This window comes from Protopterus annectens, chromosome 9.part0 (genome assembly GCF_019279795.1).
Source record: "Protopterus annectens isolate FY-2018-M chromosome 9.part0, PAN1.0, whole genome shotgun sequence".
Taxonomy (NCBI): domain Eukaryota; kingdom Metazoa; phylum Chordata; order Ceratodontiformes; family Protopteridae; genus Protopterus; species Protopterus annectens.
The window spans coordinates 787,288,649-787,311,973 of NC_056743.1; the positions used below are offsets into that span (position 1 = coordinate 787,288,649).

General features: G+C 44.9%; 1 protein-coding gene across 2 annotated transcripts in view; it reads right to left on the bottom strand.

Moving 5' to 3' along the window:
* Nucleotides 1–23,325, bottom strand: part of PRMT1 (protein arginine methyltransferase 1) — a 669,379-nt gene that overhangs the window by 552,973 nt on the left and 93,081 nt on the right. For both annotated transcript variants that reach the window (XM_044083416.1, XM_044083415.1), the window contains exon 4: nt 1,821–1,884. In XM_044083416.1, coding sequence (XP_043939351.1) covers nt 1,821–1,884 — 64 coding nt within the window. The remainder of the gene's footprint in view (nt 1–1,820; nt 1,885–23,325) is intronic.

Sequence of the window (23,325 nt, forward strand, 5' to 3'; positions counted from 1 at the left end):
AGAATGTGGACTCCCCCTCCCAGATGACATTCAATAATAAATCTTGGTCCCCCCCAGACCTTCTGAAATGAATGCCTGCAATGCCTCAGAACACATCTGTTATCGGATCCATGGCAGCCTCCAAAGTGGTCCCAGTTGAAATGACCCCAGAACAAGGTGAACCTCCAAGGCTTTCATCATCAGAAGTGTCCAATGTAGGCGGTGGATTGAAAGTCAGACCTTAACCCCCCCAAACATCAGTGAAGTTCCCTCCATAGCGTATCAGTTTAAGATGCTTACTTCCCAAACAAATCCCAAGAGAAGACAGACTACAAAATAAAGTAGCAGACACAAAGGCTTAAATACTGCAGGTTTTGTGACGTGAGAAGGCCCTAAGCAAAAGCAGCAGTGCTCGTGACAATCTGTGTAGAATTTTGTCTCCCACACTGGCACTTTCTGGATAACATGAAAAACCCACAGCAAAAAAGCAGCAGTAATAAACCCCCAAAGGGGCACTTGTACGAATTCCTTGATAAATTAGCAATGACTGGCAAGCAGGCTACCAAAATATGGCATTTGGACTGGCAGAGAAATTCTAAGGACGGTACATCTGGATGCTGCTTTTATGCTCCATGTATGCAAGGAGCATACGTGTGACGTACGGTGTACCTTTAGTAACACGCTTTGATATACTGGCCAGTTGTTGGGCCACCCTAGGCACGGAATCCCTCTTAAGAATAATGCAACAGTAGAACAGGATATGCAAAGTTGCACACTAGAGACAGTTGGGGACAATGATCCAGGTAAAAAAGCAAGAGTACGGAAGCTCTAGTGAGGTACTTGTTTCCCTACACATGAACAGTCCCACCCACTGACAACCAGTATAGACAACGAAATGCGCAAGGGAAAGAATCTTTACCAAAAGATCTTTAGGCACTGTATCTCTGGATTCAGACCAACTAGCACACCAAATGAAGTTGCTAGTCACTGCAGCTTGAAACTAAATGTGGCACAGCCCGACTATCATTAAACCCTTGTGTCCTTACCGGGAGAATGAGAAACTCCATGGTATTCAGACCAGCCAAGGGCTTCCACAACAGAAAACCCCAAACGGCTATTAAATGAAATAATAAAACCCCAAATACCCCTATTCTCCATCAGTTTTACTGTTTACTTACTAAAATGGAACCCACCCAACAGGACAGAAGATATGTAAAGTTAATCAAAATTAAGGTTACCTTTAAAAAGCTAAGACTACTACTGGAGGACAAATAGGAAAGAAAAAGTGCATCTACAAGGCTTGAATGCTTTTAGCTGTACACACAAGCAACATATCTACCGTGTCTGCTTCTATAAGCAGAAGTACTGGCATTTTTCCCCTGGAAAATACAGAGGCCAAGCCACCAGTTACTTTGTCTTCATGAGGCAGAAGAATCCAAGCAAAACTGAAAAGCGAATTTTACTTTTATCCCTTGATGAATGGGTTCATCACTGTTAAAAGCATAGAGAAAGACTTGAGGCATTATTTATACTCAGAAAAAATGAGGCAAGGAAATTCTCTGCTCTTTCATAAGGGCCAAGGGATCTACCATTAACTGAGAGGTCCCATCTCCTTGAATGTCTCATATGAAGGACAGCTCGAGTGCAAACTCCCATATACTACATACACTGCAGTATGAACAATCACCTGGAATAAAACCCACTACAACCTAGTCTTCAAAAGCAGCGTGGTATGCTCTACCTGTTAAGCAGACAGCAAATATAAACTTCATTCCCTGAAGACAGTCACTTTCCTAAAGCATGGGAAAGACCTCTGGTGTGAAGATAAGACTGCAACTTACCATTATCAAGATTGTTAGCCTTCACAATCTTAACTGCATAATCTGAAATACTGGAGCATTCAATCTGAGGAAAAAGAAAAATGTTAAATGTTACTAAAAAGCAGTCTGAACAGATTTTACATTCACCTTCACAGTGACTAGAAATTAATTCCACTGCACCTACTTCTCAAGCTTGATCCCTTTTAGTGATTCAAACTTTTATTCCTGTTACCCTCCTAACCCAGACAAATAATCCAACCTTCATGCTACAATACTCTGCTGCCATTATATCCAAACACTTGCTAGGGCCAAGACAGAAGTATTACATTCCACAGTTTCTCAAAATGGGTAGACGACAAGTGCCTGTCCTCAATATTCAATCCTTGCTCAAGTATTCTGAGCACATCAAAAACAATGGGTGACTGCCAAGATATGTATACCTACCATGGAACCACTGAGAATTTGCAGGCAGGTCTATAAGCATCATCAAAGATGCACCAATTCTTTCCTTTTATGTTAGTGATTATGTTCTCCTGAAAAAGGGGTCCACTCACTGGGAACACAGTTTAATTGCAGAGTGTTAAACTTTCTGATCTTGTTTCAAAAGTATGAAAACAAAACCAAAAACGATAATCAAAGTCTTTGCCTGTGTAACCCAGGCTACACTGTAGAAATTCCACTGGTTGCTGAACAATCTTGCAACTGGAGCATGCCTTTGCTGAGGCCAGCAAGGGTCATAGTGAAACATTAATAATAATTGTAGAAATCTTTACATAAGAAATTGAGAAATTGCATAATACTACACAAGCTGGTGAATGTTTCTGGGCAGACCAATCTCAAAATAAATTTAAGCAAAATACACTGAGAAATGCCCAATTTTAATATGACAAAGCTGACTAGCTTTACATCCTGCAACTAAATAGGAAAGGTCTAGAATTTTCACCATGACAGCACATAGGAAGGAGAAAGATATGACCAAGTTGTACTTAAATTCTATACCATCAGATGACTGGAATAATGGTGACTAAACTGCACTTCAACCGTAGCTTACCGGATGCAGATTTTATAAAAATAATGTAATTAACATAATGGATAGTTCATATCCTAGTATGGCCAATTCAACAAAACTGGTTCAAAGTCATTTCTTGAGCCATCCCAGCCTCTCACTAATGCTGGCTCTCAAGCTCCTTTGAACCCCCACCAATCCTAGAGTGGGGGAGTTATTCAAAATCTCAGATTGGTCTTGTCCTTACTAGCCAGCAAACAATGCATCATGAATCATTAAGAACAGATTAGTGGAAGAGCTTCAGGTTTGTCTGCCCGGTGTGTCAACAGAAATTTGGATAGGGAATGGAAGGAACGTCCTTCGACTGAGTAGGATAAGGATCCAGCATCAGTGCACAAAACATTCATATTCTGTTTCGTCCGTCCCATCTGCTCCAGATACAACAGAACCCCAAGTAACGTGATGTTACAGGTAGCAGCAGGACAAGCTACCTTTCAGAACTGCTTTAAAGAAAGCTCCAACCTTCGAGCTAGTGTTCAATTTGTAATGCTTAGAGAAAGTGCTAGGTGTGCCACATTTGCTGCAGCACAAGTTTCATCCACTTTAGAACCTTTTGAAGAGGCAGTAGGAAGTGATCTAATGGAATGTGTTTTTGGTTCTGCTTGCAAAGTCTTATTTATGGAATGGTAATCAGAACAGCCACTGAGAAATTATTGAAGTATTTTGCAAACACTTCTTGCAAACAGAACAGGCATCAACTGCGGATCTCCACAGAACTAAACTATCAGAAAAGATTTAAGTTATCTGAGTATCAGTGTATGTACTTGAGCATTCGCTCAGAATGATCAGGGATAATACAAGTGGCAGAGTTAGATGTTTAAGCTGTTTTCAGTCACTACTTTAGGAACTGTTCTCAGAAATGCTCTGCCTTTGTGAAACAAGGGGTGGTGTTCAAGGTGAGGTGGGGAATTCTGATATCCTCCTGGCTGACAGTTTAAAGACCCCCCCCCCCCAAGACAGAAATTAAGCATGCAGCATGAGCTGGTTGAAACAGTGATTTTCCTAGGATTGTCAGAACTATTTTGGTCCCAAGGTGAGCTCAAATCCTTTACAGGAGGGTGTAAAAGTTTTTGCAAAATCTGTGAGAAGCTTGAGAATCTTTGCGGAAACCATTACGGAAACTGAAAATGGAGGGGATGCAGCTGCTAGACTGTGGAATAAGGGAAAAAGTGCATCTCTATCCAGTACTGCACTGTTTACAATTGGATGTTTTTGTGGTGCAAACAAAATGGGACGAGGAGGGATCCCAGAAGAGAAAAAAAACTGGAAATACCATGCAGTCAAAATGGCAAGGAAGATGAGCGACAGCCATGGGGCTTAAGCAATGGGAATTTGCCCAGTCCAGACTGCAGCAATAAAAATTCCTGTGGCTTTCTGCAGAAGTCTGGACATTAAAGGAATGGAGAAGCATACAAAAAATGGAGGTGCCACTGAAACTACAGCATTCCTCCATGACCGACTCAGGGGGAGGGACAAAGCAGCTGTGCATTTAGAGACAGGATATGTATATAAAAATTGCAGCAAGGCTGGTCCTAACAACCTGAAAATTTGTTGAGCTACTGCAGGGTTGAGGGAGTAGCTCAAGGGGAATCACTAGCGCCCATGAAGAGCCCCATTCACTACGCAGTTTGCTTTTCCTGCAAAAGCATGTTGCAGCTGTAAAGCAATACAAAGTTACTGTCCACTGACTCACCTTTGTGCAGTTACAAGACATTCCTCTGACTTACCATACCAGACATGCTAAGCAACTACCATGTTAGGAGGGTGAGTTTCTGAAATTCCTCAATGATACAAGAAAAACACTTCTCCAGAATCTTCAAACATCTGGAACCATCCCTCTGAAATACAACCACAGATGTTGCCATACTAGAGTGGAGGTAATGTCCGATGGTGGGGGTACAAAGATCAACATATCCTAAAGGTTTTGGTGGGATATCACTTGTGAAAAGAAATTGTTCGTGGTAATGCTGACCGGCAAAAACAGGTGATCTGAACTAAATGCTGAGGGCACCTACTGCGTTATTTCCACATGACAACCATTACTAGAGAATGTGATTAAACCCAAGACTTTAATGAACCACAGATATTGCCAGACTTCGAGGGCTGAAGTCTGGCAACATCTGAAGAGCTTTAATTAGAAACGGGAATGAGTGAATTTGAGGAAGACTGCAAAGGACAGCCAAATTAAGGCAGTTTCATTCGTTGGCCAAGTTAACACCCATGGAGAGAAAAGCAGCAGAGTAATAGCAAAGGCTTGCACCAACTAGTCCTTGCACTGCAGATACCATAAAAGGTGAAGCAATCCTGACATGTCACAGCAGCACCAAGCCAAGCTGTTTTGACACCCTAGGTCCTTTTCAGATAGCTCCTCTACCTTTGCCTAACTGGCAGACTCTGGTGGAATAAGAGCCAAATATTCACTGTATGAAGTCTGCAGGTTCTCCCTGGGTTTCTGGGGGTCTTTCCACCTCACAAAAACATGCAGAGTTGTTTCTACCTCACTCACCTTAAAAAAGCACCATGGGCAGCTGCACAGACTAGATAGTGCCCTAGAGGGTGAATAGTTCTACAGACCAAATCGCTGGGGGCATTAACTGCGGTGCAGTATTCTCACAGAGCACAGATAGTCTATAGACCATATCACGGCTAGCCACCAACAAAATATTTGCTCTAGGTGACTTAATTAAATGGGTTGAGGACCTGGCCTAGGTCATGGATCCATGCTAATAGCGAGAGGGCTGCATGTGCCCCTATTGTCTAGTGTGACAATGAATTTGAGCAGCCCTGGGTCAATATGCTACTGGCCAGTGAGTGCCAGATGGCCAACCTGGGCTATCTAGGAAAGCTCTGAGCAAAAGCTGGACATGCATATCAATCTGCTAATCATGAACCAAGAACTGCTACACAATCTAGGTTCAGACAGGCTACTGCTTGAAACAGAACAGCAGGAGGCTGGATATCTTGCATATCCAAGAGAAATGGAAGGTCAGTGCAGCAAAAAGTACAGTTTTGTGCCTACCATAAGTGTAGGTGTTAGAGTGTATACACTGCTGCAGTCAGACTTGGGTTATGCTGCCGTCAGGCAGTTCCCCAGTTGGCCCGAGTCTGTTGCTGTCGCCCCCCCCCCCACGACGTCAGTGCGACAGGGTTATACAAGATGCAGCTGACGCCATTTTCTTCAGTTTTTCTTGCCCCAGATGTGGTAGGCAATTCCAATTGCTAATAAAACACATAAGAAAAAGCAAAAAACAACTTACAGCTACCAGCAAATACTTCCCATAGGTAGCAAGGGTAGAAGACATAGGTACGTACCAGCCAGTAAGAAGGGAAGGGAGGGAGGGTAACCTGGACTGCAGCAGTGTATACACTTGGTAGAATCCCAAAGCTGAGGTAGGGTGGCTGGTTCTACAAGGCATTAGGGGTGACTATAAGGCCCTGCAGCACTGCAGTGGCGAAGCCAGCTCTGGATTTAGAGTAGAGAGGCAGATGGTAATGCTTGGTGAAGGTATGTACAGAACTCCTAGTTGCTGCTTCCAAAATATCCTTGGTAGGTACTCCCCTGAGGTAGGCAGTTGAAGTGGCTGTTGCCCTGGTGAAGTGAGATCTAATGCTGCTAGGTACAGATTTTCCATGGTATGTGTAGCAGAAACGTATGCATGTCCTATCCATTTTGAAATAGCCCGTTTTGAAATGGCTTTTCCCTGCGCTCCTGCAGCATAAGCTGCCAATAATTGCTCAGATTTTCTGAAAGCTTTGGTTTTGTCTAAGTAGAAGCGTAACTGCCTGTGAATGTCCAAAGAATGCAGTACTCTCCCCTTTATTCTGTGGTTTAGGATAAAAAGTTGGCAGGTGAATAGTTTGGTTTAGAGCCACAATGAATATCACCTTTGGCATAAATGTGGGGTTAGTTCTTAGACACACCCTGTCCTGGTGGAAAATGAGGAAAGGTTCCACTGCCATTAGTGCCTGTAATTCTGAAACTTAGTGCTGATGTTATTGCCAGGAGCAGAGCAGTTATCCAATAGATGCATTTTAATTCTGCTGTGTTAGCTGGCTCAAAAGGAGGTAAAGTTAGTTTTTCCAAAACAAAGTTGAGGTCCCAAGTTGGAGTAGGTGCTCTACAGGGCGGTCTGTTTTTAGCCCCTCTGAGGTACTGTTTTACCATAGGATTAGAAAAAATTGGTGGATCCGTGTTGTAATGAGCAGAGATGGTAGAGGCGTGGATCTTGGATGAGGAGGCACCTTTGTCCAGCATCTCAGTTAAGTATTGTAGTATTCTGAGGAATGTTTGGGACAAGAGGGTCAAGGCTGTGAGCTTGGTTCCAGGCACAGAAACTTACATTTATCCGAATAGGCTTTCCTGGTACTAGGCCTTCTGGCCTCCAGAATGACATCCATAACAGCTTTGGAGAGAGGCATTGTTTGCTTGACTAAGGAATCTTCCATGCAGCTAGGTTTAAGGTCATTAGTTGGCTGTGTAGTATTTGACTGCTGTGCCGAGTTAGCAGATGTGGGATTTGAGGCAAAATCCAGGGTGGTTCTTGTGCTAAGCTCCTTAAGATTGGGTATCAGTGCTGGCGTGGCCTGTCTGGTGCAATTAGAATCATCTTTGGCTCCTCTTGCCTGGCTTTTATGAGAACCTTTGGCAGGAGAGGTAGTGGTGGGAAAGCGTATACTTGTAGGTTCTTCTAGCTGAATGAAAGGGGGCATCCACTTTCCATGCTTGTGGATGGTAACTCCTTGATCAGAATTTTTGTAGCTGGCAGTTTATTGGGGATGCAAACAGACGTCTGGGCTCCACCATTTCGGTGTTATTCTGAATATTTGTGGATTCAATTCCCATTCGTGGGGATCCATGATGTTTCTGCTCAAGTAGTCTGCCAGTGTGTTTCTCTCTCCTGGCAGGAATTGTGCTTGCAGATTAACTTGAAGGTTTATAGCAGTGTTCCACAAGGTCATGGCTTGTCTGCATAGGGGGTAGGAGTGAGTGCCCCCTTGCTCGTTTATGTACCACATAACTGTGGTGTTGTCTGTCTTTAGCAGTAGTTGTCCTGGACGCAGCAGGTCCTTGAAAGCTATAAGGGCATTTTGTACAGCTAGCATCTCTGATTGATGTGAAGATGCCTTTGTTCTGCGGGCCGCATGCCCCGAATACATTTGCCTGCCAGGTGTGCTCCCCAGGCGTAATCAGATGCATCTGTTGTGTTTGCCTGGCTGTGGGTTGTGTAAAAGGCTGTCCCTTGTTGAGGTGACAAGCTTGAGCCCACCACTGAAACTCCTGTTGAAGGAAAGGGATTAGTGGTTCAACAGTTTCCAAACTTTGACAGTGTTGAGACCATACATTCTTTAGGTACCATTGTAGTTTCCACATATGCAGTCTGGCATATGGAATTAGTAGTATGCAGGATGCCATGTAACCCAAGGCCTGCAGAATTTTTCTTGCAGGGAGTTGGGTCTTTGTTGCCATCAATTGAGAGTACTGAGTCAGTTGTCTTTGCTTGTCTGGCGTGAGAAGCCATCTGGGCCTTTGTGTTCAAGCTGGCACCCAGGAATATAATCTCTTGTGAGGGCACTAGTTTTGATTTTTTTTCGTTTACTGTGTACCCCAGGCAACATTTTTACAAACGCCAGATGCTTTAGAAGAATGTCCTTGCTCTCTGCTTGAATCAGGCAGTCGTCCAGGTACGGATAAATTTGAATTCCTTTCTGTCCGCAAAATGCAATTACTGGTGCCAGGCACTTTTGTGAAAACCCTGGGCGCAGTAGACAAGCCAAAGGGTAGTGCAGAGAATTGGTCGTGCATTGAACCAGCTATGAATCTGAGGTATCAACTGTAGTTTTGTCTGATGAGCCAAGCTTTCTTGACCAGCATAGGAAGAAGCTGCTGTAGTGTCAACATTTTGAATTTCGGAACATCCAGGTAAGTGTTGAGAGATGAAAGATCCAGAATGGGCCTCCAGGCTTTGTCCTTTCTGGGTACCAGAAAGAGTCTAGAGTAAAATCCTTGTCCTTCCTCCTGTGATGGTACCTTTTGAATAGCTCTCATCCATGAGTGCTGTAATGTTTTTGAGCCTCTGCCCATTGATTTGGCATTCTGTTTAACCTTGGCAGTGTGTGAAAGTGGAACCTGTAACCTTGAAATACAATGCTGAGAACCCATTTATCTTTGGTGATAATTTGCCAATTGTGGTAGAAGAGTGCCAGTTTTCCTCCCAAGGGGGCTGCCAAGAGGGATTTGTTTGGCAGCTGTAGTGGGAAGTCATTGGAGCTGCTTTTTATATGGTTGGGGCCCGTCTTCCCCTTCTTTCTGGCCTGATTCAACCCATTGTCTAGGCCTATAAGGGCCTTGTGTTTGACCTCTACCTCTTGGACATCTGTATCTTCCCCTTTGAGGTTAGTCTAACTGTAAAGGACCAGTTCTTAGTTGGCCAGTTTCAGCTAAATCTAGGAGGCTGAACCTGTAAGAAATCCTTCACCGTTTGCATAGATTTTGCCTCATCCTCCATTTACTTTAATACCTCTGCCTTAACTCCAAATAACATCCTGCTGCAAAGGTGCATCCAATAATTTGGCTTTAACATGATCTGGTAACTTATGTTCTTTTTAGCATGTCTAATGACCGCCTCTAACTGCTGCTCTGCAGGAGGCCTCTAGAGAATCAAAACCACATTGCAAAGTATGCTTTCTCCCTTGTTCAGCTGCATGCAATAAATCCTGCATTTCTTTAAAATTAGGAGGATCTGATTCTGGAAGCATTTTTTGTTTCAACCGAGACAGTAAAAATTCCTGATATTTTAGCATGTGAAACTGGCAATTTAAGGCTCTCATTGCTAAAGTTGAAGTATACACTCTTTCCCCATCTGCCTAATGCTCTGAGGGAACTGGATTTTTGGCTGATGAGGCCTCAACTCCTTTGGGCCCCTGAGAAATAGTTTCAGGGTCAGCTACAGGGCTTTTATACAGAAATTTATGTGAGTCAGGGACTCTAGTATCGGTCAAGTTTAACAGGGGCTGGAGGCAAGGAATCTGGATTTAAGCTGGATTCAGTATACACATCATCCACAATATCCAACACTGGCGGAATAGCAAGGGGTCTGTGTTGAGGTAATAAAAGGAAGTCTGAGCCTTTTCTTGGATTCTGAGTAATCCTGGCCTTCCCAGTGGAAATGCTCCCTCATGGTATGTAGGGTTTCCCCAAAGGAGTAGTCCTCGGGTGGTGAGGCTGATTGAATTGATTCCTCAGCAACAGAATCCTCAAAGGGGTAAAGGGTATCCCAGGTCTGAGGATGAATCAGAAGAGATGGACACCTGGTTGGATGAGTCAGTCTGCATCCTGTCTCGGCCTTTTATCAGGAGGGGGATGGGACCCCCTCAGAGGGATTCGGCCACTCTGAGCATTTGTTTTAGGCATGGAGGCCTGCCCTGGAGAGGGCTGTATTTCTTTGATTTTAAAGGAGGCTTACTTAGCTGAGGGTTTAATGCTTAACTGAGTAGGTCTGAAGACTCTGAAGCTGTGGGTTGCTCAGCTACTCCGGATCCCTCTGAAATGTTAGTCTAGGTAGGCTGAATAACTTGTGCGTCCGAAGGCCCAGCCATCTCCACGTGGGAGTCAGAGGCGGCTTGTGGTTCTACAGAAGCGGTAGTCAGGGGCTGCGAAGGCACCTCGCTGAAAACTGGTGAACCGGCAACTGGCCTAGAAGAGGCTTAGTCAGTTTTGGGCCTCAGATGACTATCCTTGTCTTTGTGCTTTTTGTGTATTCCGGTCAGAAGTTCCGACGGCGTGGTATAATTGAATTTTCTACCAAAGTAATGTCGGGCAAAATCAGACGTTTAGTGCGCTTGTTAAACCTAGCACAAAACAGACAACCAGTGACGTCGTGGTCTGGGCCTAGGCATGAGATACAATAGGAATGGAAATACTTGAGGTATTTGCTTCCTACAAGAAATACAGTTATTAACTTTTACTGACATCGGTCTGAGGCAAGAAAAAGTTTTCCCAACGGGGTACTTAGCTTTGTAGAAGACTTCGGTTCTGGATTCGGAATGAAAATCTCAGGAGACAGCCGACCGGCACTTGGAACTGCTTTTGCTTTGGGCACCGCGTGGCAAGAAAGACTGAAAAAAATTGCGTCTGCTGCATCTTACATACCCCTGTCGCACTGACGTCAGGGAGGAGGAGACAGCAACAGATGCCGGACTGAGACTTTGGAACTCAGACTGGGGAACCGCCTGACGGCAGGATAACCAAGTGTAATGACTGCAGCAGTGTAACACGATGAACAATGGGGCCCAGAGTTTACTACACAGAACGAGCATGGGAATTGTGGTAAGATATCAAAATCAGCAATACTCAGACTCCAGTGCAAGGATAACTGCACTATTCAATGCCAATGCCCCACAGCAAGGTTGTGACTGAGGGAAAACTAGACAGCAGCTGCAGGACCTAGGCAAAGCACATGAACAGACATTGATAATGGGTGACCCAATGTATCTATCAGGGAAGACAACAGGAGGAGAGGACTGCTTGGGTCCACATGGGTGGGGCAGCAGGAATGTAAAGGCCATTCTAGATTTCCTTCTGGCAAATGGCTTGGTAGTCACCAACATATGGTTCAGTAAGTCACAAGATCACATACAAGAGTGACCAGACATGCAACTCTGGTAGATCTACTAGTAAGGAACAGGCACTGGTGTAGAATCAGCAATTACAAAGTCACCCCCAGTGAGACAGCCTGCCCAAAGCGTAAACCACTGGTTGCCACAATCCGCTGTAAGTAATGGTCAGAGAAAGCTCCAAGGTCAGACTCTAGGCTAAAAGACCTAAAGCTGACTGGAGAAAGCACACAAGTTCAAGAAATTTAGGGATATAGCCTCTCAGAGAAAACAGGTGGAGCTGGAAATAGTAGCTACTCAAAACAGCATGTGTGAGGACTGCAGAACAGTTGTGGCAGAGCCAGGTATGGAAAAAAGGTACACAAGGAAAGTTGGGTGGTGAAGTCAAGAAAGTATTGCAGAAAAAAAAAAGTGGGAGTTGGCCAACCAGCATTCCTTCTCTGCCCGGTGCCTCTAACCAGGTAAGAGGAGCTGCAGTAGCAAAGATAAAGGCATTAGAGGCACAACCAGCTTCGGGAAAGTAGCTCTAGACAGCAAAAAACTCTGCATAGGAGACAGAATGACACCCTTTGTAAGGGATGCCAGTAACTGCTCCAGCCTACAGGAAACCAAAGGCAAATGAATGTGCTTTCGGCAGTTTCCAAGTGAAGAAACTACCACAAAAGCTGTGCTACCCTAAACAGCTTGCGCCGAAAGCATCCCAGCCTTTAAGTAAAAACAGCACTAAGAAACGGGGGGAGGGGGCAGCAGACTCAGATTAGGACACAGCAAATGCAATCAAAGATCTGGGCGAGAAGGAGAAAAGTACAGTTTTGTATCTACCATAAATGTACAGCTGCAGTCATAACAGATGGGTTCTCCTGCAGTCAGGCTGGTCCTCGGTCGGCCGAATTCCACAGTCTAGGTCCAGCGTCGGTTGTCGTCGCTTCTTCCCTGACGTCAGTGCGACAGGGGTATAAAAGAACCAGCAGACACCATTTTCTTCAGTTTTTCTTGCCCCAGATGTCAGGTGCCCCCAGAAGGAAGGCAATACATAAATTTATGTAATAAAGCAATGCAATATAATCAAAATACAGTAGTTGCAAGCAAATACACCATAAAATGAATAACCCAATCAGGTTGTATGAGGAGGTGTTAGCCAATAGGCCTGTCCCAAGAGGGGAAGGAGGGAAAAATGGACTGCAGCTGTATTAGCACTCTAACATCTACATTTATGGTAGGTACAAAACTGTACTATGTTCATCGTGCATACAGCTGCAGTCATAACAGATGGGTAGAATCCCAAAGCTAAGAAAGGGGTGGTAGGCACTAGGTGGAACTAGGAGGAGCCAGGATGCCCTGCAAGACTGCAGTGGCAAAGCCTGCTCTAGTTATGGAGTATAATGGTAGGTGGCAGTGCTTGGAGAAGGTATGCACAGAACTCCAAGTGGCTGCTTCCAAAATATCTTTGGTAGGAACTCCTCTGAGGAAAGCTGCAGAGGTAGCTGTGGCCCATGTGCAGTGAGATCTGATGCCTGCAGGTACAGTTTTACCATGAAAAGAGTAACAAAAGTGTATGCAGTGGGCTATCCATTTTGAGATTGGTCTGTTTGGAAATTGGCTTCCCTTGAGCTCCTATAGCATAGGACACAGAGCTGTTCTGATTTTCTGAAAGGCTCTGTTCTGTCCAAATAATAATGTAGCTGTCTGTGGATGTCCAAGGAATGTAGTAGTCTCTCCCCTTTGTTTTGAGGATTAGGGTAAAAGGTAGGTAAGTGGATAGCCTGATTCAAAGCTACCCTGGATACCACCTTTGGCATAAAGAACGGGTCGGTTCATAAGGAAACTGTCCTGATGGAAGATGATGAAAGGCTGCACAGCCATGAGGGCTTGTATTTCCGATACCCTGTGAGCTGAGGCGATAGCCAGAAGGAAAGCTGTTTTCCAGGACAAATATTGCAAATCTGTTGAGGCAGCTGGCTCAAAAGGAGGCAAGGTCAGATTTTCTAGAATGAAATTGAGGTCCCAAGCAGGTATTGGTTGTTTCCTTGGGGGGGGGTTTATATTCTTAGCCCCTCTGAGGAACTGTCTTAAGAGGGGGTGAGAGAATAAAGGTGGATCAGTGTTGTATTTTGCAGAAATGGCTGAGGCATGGATTTTGATGGAGAATGAAAGTCCAATGCTTAGCAGCTCAGCTAGATACTGTAATATTTGAGGTAAGTTCAGTGTTCCAGGATTCTGGCCCTTTTTCTGATTCCAGGCACTAAAGCAGTTTCCATTTTGCGGAGTAAGCTTTTCTAGCAGACGTCCTTCTGGCCACCAAAATGACATCCTGCACCTCCTTGGAGAGTAGGGTCTGTTGTGATGTTAAGGAATCTTCCATGTGGCCAGATTGAGTTTTCAGCTGACTGTGAAGAGTTTTGAAGCTGTGCCGAGTCATAAGAGGCATTAGAGGTAGGGTCCATGGTGGGGAATGCGTAAGGCTCCTCAGGAGTGGGTACCAGTGCTGTCTTGGCCAGTCTGGAGCAATGAGAATCATCTTTGGTCTGTCTGCTCTGGTTTTTAATAGAACTTTGGGCAGCAGTGGAAGAGGTGGAAAGGCATAAACTGTCATTGTACTGAGAGAGAGCATCCACTCTCCAGGCCTATGGATGAAAAGTCCTTGAGCAGAATTTTGTCAGTTGGTGATTTTTGTGGGAGGCAAAGAGATCTATGTCTGGCCTTCCCCATGCTTGAATTATCTCTGTAAACACTTGAGGATGCAACTTCCATTCGTGTGGATCTGTCATATTTCTGCTTAGGTTGCCTGCCAGTGTGTTTTCCTTGCCTGGCAAGTACTGTGCTTGAAGTTAGATTTGTAATTCCAGAGCCATGTTCCAAAGTGACATGGCCAGCCTGCATAGGGGGTATGAATGGGTTCCTCCCTGTTTATGTACCACATTACTGTGGTGTTGTCTGTCCTTATCAATAGTTGACCTGGGTGCAGAAGGTCTTTGAAAGCTAAAAATAGCATTTATTACTGCTAGCATTTCCTTTTGATTGATGTGAAGGTGCTTTTCTTTTTGGGACCATTTGCCCTGAATGCATTGATTTGTCATGTGTGCCACCCAGGCATAGTCAGAGGAGTCTGTTGTGATGACTTGATTTTCTTGAGGCTTGCAGAATGGGAGACCTGTGTTTGTTTGGCATGCTTGAGCCCACCACAGAAATTCCTTTTGAAGACATGGAATTAGTGGTATTGTTTCCAAACTGTGGCTGTGTTGAGACCATAGGTTTTTCAGGTACCATTGAAGTTTCCTCATATGTAGCTTTGCACATGAGATTAGTAGGATGCAAGATGCCATAAATCCCAGAGCCTGCAGGATTTTCCTTGCAGTCAGCCTGGTGAAATTTGCTAGTTTTCTGAAGTATTGAGTTAGTTGCCCCCGTTTCTCTGGCTTGAGGTAGGCCATCTGGGTGTTTGGCACCCAGGAAAATTATTTTTTGAGAGGGTATTAGCCTGGATTTCTTTTTGTTGACTGTGTACCCCAGAGAATTCAACAGCATTATTACAAAAGCCAGATGTTTCAGAAGTATGTGCTTGCTGTCCGCTTGGATCAGGCAGTCGTCCAGAATATGGGTATATTTGTATCCCTTGAAGTCTGCAGTAGGCAATTACTGATGCCAGGCATTTCGTGAATACTCTGGGCGCAGTAGACAAGCCAAAGGGCAATGCAGAGAATTGATAATGGGTTGAACCTGCAAGAAATCTGAGGTATCTTCTGCAATTTTGTCCGATTGGGACATGCAGGTATGCCTCCTTGAGGTCCAGTGTTACCAGCCAAGACTCCTTTGCCCAGCATGGGAAGAAGCTGCTGTAATGTGAGCATCTTGAATTTTGGTACGAGTAAAAATGTGTTTAGGATGGATAGGTCCAAAATAGGTCTCCAATCTTTTCCCTTCCTTGGTACCAGGAATAGTTTGGAATAAAAACCTTGTCCTTGTTCTTGAGTAGGTACCTCTTGAATAGCTTTCATGTCCATGAGATCTGAAATTTGTCTTTGTGCCTCTGCCCTTTGTGTGGCAGGTTTGGCATTCCTCATTTTTGGAAGGGTGTGAAAATGGAATCTGTAGCCTCTGTTTATAATGTCCAGGATCCATTTGTCTTGTGACAATGCCAATTTTTCGAAAATAATGCCAGTTTCCCGCCTAAGGGTGCTGCCATTTGAGCCTTACTTGGCATGTAAAGGGGAAAGTCATTGGGCTTGCTTTCTGAATGGCTGCGAACTATCCTCACCACCTCTGTGTAGGAGCTTGCCATTGTCTGCCTCTAAACGATCCTTGAGATTGCCCTCTGCCCCTCAGGCACCTGTATCTACCTCTTTGGGGTCTGTCCGTGGCTGGAAAGGACCAATTTTTGGAAGGCCAATTTCTACTGAAACGTGGGGGTTGTACCTGTAGAAAATCTTTCACTGTTTGCATTGATTTAGCCTTTTCCTCCTTTTTAATACCTCCTCAGCTTTAACACCAAATATATTCTTTTGTAGAGGGGCATCTAGTAATTTAGCTTTGACATGATCTGGTAAGGTTTGCTCCTTGAGCAAGGCATGTCTAGGTATGACTGATCCTGTAACAGCAGCTCTACATGAGGCCTCTACAGCATCAAAACCACATTGCAAGGTATGTTTACCCACTTGGTTCTGCACTATGCATCAAATCCTGCAACTCCTTCAAGTCTGGTTGTTCAGGTTGTGACATTTTGCTTCTCAACTGTGATGACAGAAACTGTTGGTACTTTAACATATGGAACTGGCAGTTTAATGCCCTCATGGTTAAGGTGGCCGAGGTGTATACCTTTTTTCCCCACCTTTCTAAAGATCTGGAATCTCGCTCTGAAGGTAATGGATTTTTAGCAGTGGAGGCCTTAATTCTCTTGGGGCCCTGTGAGAGGGTCAGCCGCATGGCTTTTGTACAAAAATTGGTGCGAGTCAGGCACCCGGTAGTACCTGTCAGGCTTGACTGGGGCTGGAGGTAGAGAGTCCAGGTTAAGGCAGGCCACCGAATACACATCTAGTATGTCTAAGACAGGAGGTATAGCCAGAGGCCTGTGCTGAGGTAGCAAGAGAAAATCCGCAAGCCTTTTCTTGGAATCTGAGTACTCTTGGCCTTCGAAATGGAAGTGTTCCCTTAAGGTATGCAAGGTTTCCCCAAATGAGTAATCCTCGGGGAAGAGATGGACTCCTCTGCATCAGAATCTTCAAAAGGGGAGTAAGAATGTTCCTGTTCAGAGTGCTCTGAAATAATGGAGGTCTGGTCAGAGGAGGGGGATTCTTCCTCCACTCGGGGCCTTTTGTCCGGGGGGGGGGGGGGGTTGACAACCCCTGATCCTCAGCCATTTTAAGCATCTTTTTTTTTAGGCATGGGGCCTGGAGAAGGGCCCTGTGTAGCTTGTCTCTTAGAATGCATGGCTGCTTTAGACTTAGTGAAAGCCTTGATGGAAAAAGAGTTAGACTTAGTGAAAGCCTTGATGGAAAAAGAGGAAGGTCTGAAGACACCTTGAGGAGGCAGACCTGTCTATTTTGAGTTACCACCAAGAGTGGCTTCGGTATCTGTAGTCGGGGTGTGGGCCGAGGAGCCTGCGACCTCGTGCACAGTAGCCACTGCCAATGAAGTGTAGTCAGTAGGCAGGGGCTGCGTAGGTGCCTTGCTGAGAACCCGACCACCTGTAGTCTGCTTTGGCATGGTGTCAGTAGAGGCCGCGGACCTAATGTGTCTGTCTATCTTTGCGTTTTTTTAGACAAAACTGGAGTCTGAGTATCCGACATAATAGTTAAATATTTTGCCAAAATAGTGCTGGGCGAACTCCGCCCGACGCTTAATGGTGCGTTTGTTGAATGTAGCACAAAAACGACAGAGACGTCGTGGTCTGGGCCTAAGCAAGGAATGCAGAGGGAATGAAAATCCTCATGCGGTATTTGCTTCCCACATGAAATACAATTATTAACTTTGTCTGACATCGGTCTGAGGCAAGAAAAGTTTCCCCAATGGGGTACTTAGCTTTCAAGAAGACTTCGGTTGCAAAATTTTCGTAATTGCAGGAGCCGGCCGACCAGCACTTGCTAACTGCTTCTGCTTCGGGCACCACGCGGCAAGAAAGACTGAAGAAAATGGCGTCGGCTGGTTCTTTTATACCCCTGTCGCACTGACGTCAGGGAAGAAGCGATGACAACCGATGCCGGACCTAGCCTTTGGAATTCAGCCGACTGAGGACCCACCCGACGGCAGGAGAACCCATCTGTTATGACTGCAGCTGTATGCACGATGAACATCAGCACCCGAGGGTACTCAGTAGTATGGCAAGAAAGGATCATCCCAGATGACCAGAGAATAAGCATACTAGTGCCAGAGTACAAGAAAAGAACATCCACAAATCGGGGCAGTGCAAACTATCAAACTCCTGTCACATTGCAAAGAAAGTTAGAGAGTAAGACAGATAAATGAACATTAAAGAGTAGTAGAAAGATGGGAGATAATCAGGTCTGCTGCATCTGGACCCAAATCCAAACTGCTCATCTGTCTCCCTAACATATGAGCAGGTGTGTGTGTGTGTGTGTGTGTGTGGGGGGGGGGGGTACAAATGGGCATTTCCACACTAGAACAAGGTCCCAATACAAGTGATTTAGGCAATCCTGAGGTAGTAAAGTCCAAAAAAACTTTGGTAGGATTAGTACGGACTCAAAGTACACAGTTGTGTACCTACCATAAAATGTAGATGTTACAGTGTATCCACTGTTGCAGTCATTACACTTGGGTTATCCTGCTGGCAGGCTACCCAGTCAGCCTGAACTCCAAAGTCTTGGTCTGGCATCAGTTGCCGTCGCCTCTTCCCTGACGTCAGTGCACCAGGGGTATAAAAGATGCAGCAAACACCATTTTCTTCAGTTTTTCTTGCCCCCAAAAGGGTAGGCTAAAAAGTTATGCCAATAAAAAAGCATGCACTAAAATAAAACATTATCTTCATCTACAAGCAAATACACCACATAGGTTGTATAGAATAGAGAACAGAAATCCCAGCAAAGAAAGGGGGATGGTGGGTGGGTAACCTGGACTGCAACAGTGAATACACTAACATCTACATTTATGGTAGGCACACAACTGTACTATGTTCATAGCATTTCATTGTTGCAGTCATTACACTTGGGTTGAACCCCAAAGCAGAGGTTGGGTGGCTGGGTCTAAATAGAATTAAGAGTGGCTATGAGACCGTGCAGAACTGCACTGGCAAAGCCTGCTCTGGATTTAGAGTAGAGGTAAGTGGTAGTGCTTTGTAAAAGTGTGCACTGAAGTCCAAGTTGCAGCCTCTAAAAATGCCTTTGGTTGGTACTCCTGAGGAAGGCTGCTGCTCTGGTTGAATGTGGCCTAATGCCTTTAGGCACTGATTTGCCATGTTGTGAACAGAAACGAATGCAGTGGCCTATCCATTTTGAAATGGGTATGTTAAGATGGCCTTTCCTTGTGATCCTGCAGCAAATGCTAGTAAGAGTTGCTCAGTTTTTCCTGAAAGCTTTAGTTCTGTCCAAGTAGAAGCGTAGTGGTCTGTATTATGTCCAAAGAATGCAGAACTCATCCTTATTCTGTGGTTTTGGATAAAAAAGGTAGGCAAATGAATGGTTTGGTTAAGAGCCACACTGGACACTACCCTCAGGCATAAATGTTGGGTTTGTCCTCAGAGAAACTCAATGTCTGGATGGAAAATTGTGAAAGGTTCTACAGCCATTAGTGCCTGTAACTCTGACTCTTCTTGCAGAGGTTATTGCTAGGAGCAGAGCTGTTTTCCATTATAAGAATTTTTATCTCAGCTGTATTGGCTGGCTCAAAGGGAGGCACTGTGAGTTTTTCAAAGACATAATTGAGGTCCCATGCAGGTATTGGCACTCTTTGGAGGTCTAATGTTTTGCCCCTCTGAGGTACTGCCTTAGCAGTGGATGTGAAAAAATAGGTGGGTCCGTATTGCAATGAGCTGAAATGGCAGAGGCATGGATCTTAATTGATGAAGGATAGGACTTTGTCCAGCATCTCAGTTAAGTATTGTAAAATCTGAGGGATATTTGGTACCACCGTGTGTCAATTCTTTGTGCTGGTTCCAAGCACAGAATCTCTTCCACTTTTCTGCACAAGATCTTCTGGTGCTGGGCATCCTGACCTCCAAAATAACATCCATAACTGCTTTAGAGAGAGGTGTGTCCTGAATAGTTACATTATCCGCCATGCTGCCAGATTTAGGCTTTTGAGCTGGCTGTGCAGGATCTGATCTTTAGGATTGGGTACCAGTGCTGGCAGGGTCAGTCTCTGGGGCAATCAGTATCATTTTTAGCTTCTCTTGTCTGACCTTTAGGAGTACCTTGGGGCAGTAGAGGAAAGACAAACTAAGGGTTTTCCAGCTAAATGACAGAGCATCCACTTTCAATGCTTGCTTGTGATAAGTCCTTGTGCAGAATCTCTGTAGTTGGCAGTTGAGGGGAGGCAAATAGATCTGTCTGTGCATCCCCATTCCCTTGTTATGCTGAAGATTTGTGGATCCAGTTTCCACTCGTGAGGATCCATGAGGTTCCTGCTTAGTCTGCCAGAGTACATTTCTTTCCTGCCAGGAATTGTGCTTGCAGGTGTACTTGATAAATCAATGCTGTGTTCCACAAAGTCATGGCTGGTCTGCAGAGGGGGTAGGAATGTGTGCCTCCCTGCTCGTTTATGTACCACATAACTAGTATAGTCAGTCTTTATCAGCAGTTGTCCTGGATGAAGTAGATCCTTGAAGGCTGTCGGGGCATTCTGAACAGTTAGCATCTCTTTTGACTGATATGAAGATGCATTTGGCTTGCGGGCCATGTGCCCTGAATACATTTTCCTGCCATGTGGGACGCCAGGCATAATGATGCATTTGTTAGTCTCTGCCTGGCTTGTGGGCAAAGTGAATGGCTGTCCCTTGTTGTGGTGACAGGCCTGTGCCCACCATCAAAACTCCTACTGCAGGCAGGGAAGGAGGGTAATTAATGTTTCCAGGCAGTGGCAATGTTGAGTCCAAACACTTTAGATACCAATGTAGTTTCCTCATATGCAGTCTTGCATATGGAATTAGCAGAATGCAGAATGACATGAAGCCTAAAACCTGCAGAATTTCTTGCAGATAAGTCTTTGTTGCCAACATTTTGAAGTCAGTTGCCTTTGTCTGGCATGGGACAAGCCATCTGGGCAGTTTTATTTAAGCTCGCACCTAGGAATATTATCTCTCGAGAGGGTACTAGTTTTGATTTCATTTACTGCATATCTGTAATCTTTTTACTAACGCCAGATACTTCAGTTGAATGTCCTGGTTCTCTGTTTGAATAAGGCAGCCGCCCAAGTAAGGATATATTTGAATTACTCTGTCTGCAAAAAGCAATCACTGGTGCCAGGCATTTTGTGAAGACCCTGGGCGCAGTAGATAAGCCAAAGGGCAGTGCAGAGAATTGGTAGTGCATTGAGCCAGCTATGAATCTGAGGTATCTTCTGCATTGAGCCAGCTATGAATCAGAGGTATCTTCTGCAAGACTGTCTGATTGGGACATGCAGGTATGCCTCTTGGGTCCAAAGTTACAAGCCAAGCCTACTTGCCCAGCATGGGCAGAAGCTGCTGCAGAGTCAACATTTTGACTTTTTGGAACGTCCAGAAAAGTGTTTAGAATAGACAGGTCCAGTATTGGTCTCCAGGCTGTCCTTTCTGGGTTCCAAGAAAAGTCTTGAGTAAAATTCTTGTCCCTGCTCTTGCTGTGGTACTCGCTGAATGGCCCTCATGTCCATGAGGGATGAAACTTGTTTTTGTGCCTCTGCCCATTGATTGTGTGGCAGGTCTGGCATACCTTTTGCCCTTGGCAGGGTGTGAAAGTGGAACCTGTAGCCCTGGGACACTATATTCAAGACCCATTTGCCCTGGGTGATCATGTGCCAATTTTATGAAAAAAAGTGCTAGTTTTCCCCATAAGGGGGCTGCCAAAAGATAAGTGCTTGGTGCTGGCAGAGGAAAGTCATTGGGACTGTTTCCTGTACGGCTGTGATTTGCCTTCTCCGCTTTTGGAAGGAGAAGCACCCCATTGTTTAGGCCTGTATGAGCCTTGGGGCTGGGATCTGCCTCTGGGGCGTATCTGCCTCTGTGGCCTGACACTGGAAAGGACATTCTTTGTAGGCCAGTTCCTGCTAAATCTGGGTGGCTGTACCTGTAGGAAATCCTTAACCGTCTGCATAGATTTTGCTTTGTTCTCCATTTTCTTCAACACCTCTTCTGCTTTAACACCAGTCAAAGTATCATGCTGTAATGGAGCATCCAATAATTTTGCTTTAGCATGATCAGGCAGATTCTGTTCCTTTAACCAAGCATGCCTCCTAAGGACAGAACCCTAACAGAGCCCTGCAAGAGGCCTCCAGAGAATCAAAACCACATTACAAAGCATGCTTTCCCACTTGTTCAACTGCATGCAATAAATCCTGCAATTCCTTGTTTTCTGCACATTCAGAATTTGTCAACATTTTCTGTTTTAGCAGTGACATTAAGTATTGCTAACATTTAAGCATATGAAAAGGACAATTTAAGCCCTTACAGCCAAGGTAGAAGTGTAAACCTCCCCCCCCATCTGTCCAGAGCCCTTTAATCCCTATCAGAGGGGATAGGGTTTTTTTGCAGTGGAAGCCTTGACCCCCTTTGGGACCCTGAGAGTTTCTGGGTCAGCAGCAGGGTTTTTATAAAGAAATTTATGTGAATCTGGAACCCTGTAGTATCTGTCTGGCTTAACAGGTGCAGGAGTCAGGAGACAGGCCGGACACAGAAAATACATCTACAATGTCTAAAACGGGGGAGAATAGCAAGAGGCCTGTGCTGAGGTAGTAAGAGTCTGAGCCTTTTCTTAGATTGAGTAATCTTGGCTCTCCCAGTGAAAGTGCTCCCTCATGGTATGCAGAGTTTCCCCAAAAGAATAATCCTCTGGAGAGGCTGAAGGGATAGATTCTTCAGCACAAGAATCCTCATAGGGAAGAAGAGAGTACTCCTGTGCAGAAGATCAGATCAGGTTTGTAAATGGAAACCTGATCTGACTATTCATATTCTGTCTCTTGCCTAGGCCTTTTATCAGGAGGGGGATGAGAACCCCTGATCAAAGTAATAAGGTCTTCGGCCATTTTGAGCATCTGCTTTTTTAGGCATGGAGGCCTGCCCATGGGATTGATGCACTTTCTTTAGTGGTGCTTTAGTCTTTACCTTTGAAGCTGAAGTCGGTTTTATATACTACTGTGTAGGCCTGAAAAAACCCTCAGAAGCCGGTGCCTGCTCAGCGGCTCCGGACCCATCTGAGGGAATATTTTCTGAGTGTCCAATACCTAGAGTTTCCTGTGGCCTAGTCGGCTCCATGTGTGAGTCTGAAGCGGCCTGCGGCTCTGAAGTAGTGGGTGTCAGGGGATGCGAAAGCACCTCACTGAGAACTGGCGACTGGCTTAGAAGCCTAGTCAGTTTTGGACCTCTGACGCCTGTCCTTTTCCTTTTGTTTCTTGTGAATTGCGGTAGTCTGATTGCTATCAGTGTAATTAAATCTTCAGCCAAAATAATGAAGCACAAAATCGTGCCAGCGCTTAGTGCGTTAGTTAAATCTAGCACAAAACCTGCTATTAGCAATGTCGTGATCGGGGCCTAGGCAAGGAATACAATAAGAATGGAAGTCCTTATGAGGCATTTGCTTCCCACAAGAAATACAATTAACTTTCTGACATCGGTCTGGAGCAAGAAAAAAATAAATAAAAGTTTCCCCAATGGGGTACTTAGCTTTAAATGAAGACTTCAGATCTGAAATTCGAACACTAAAATCTCAG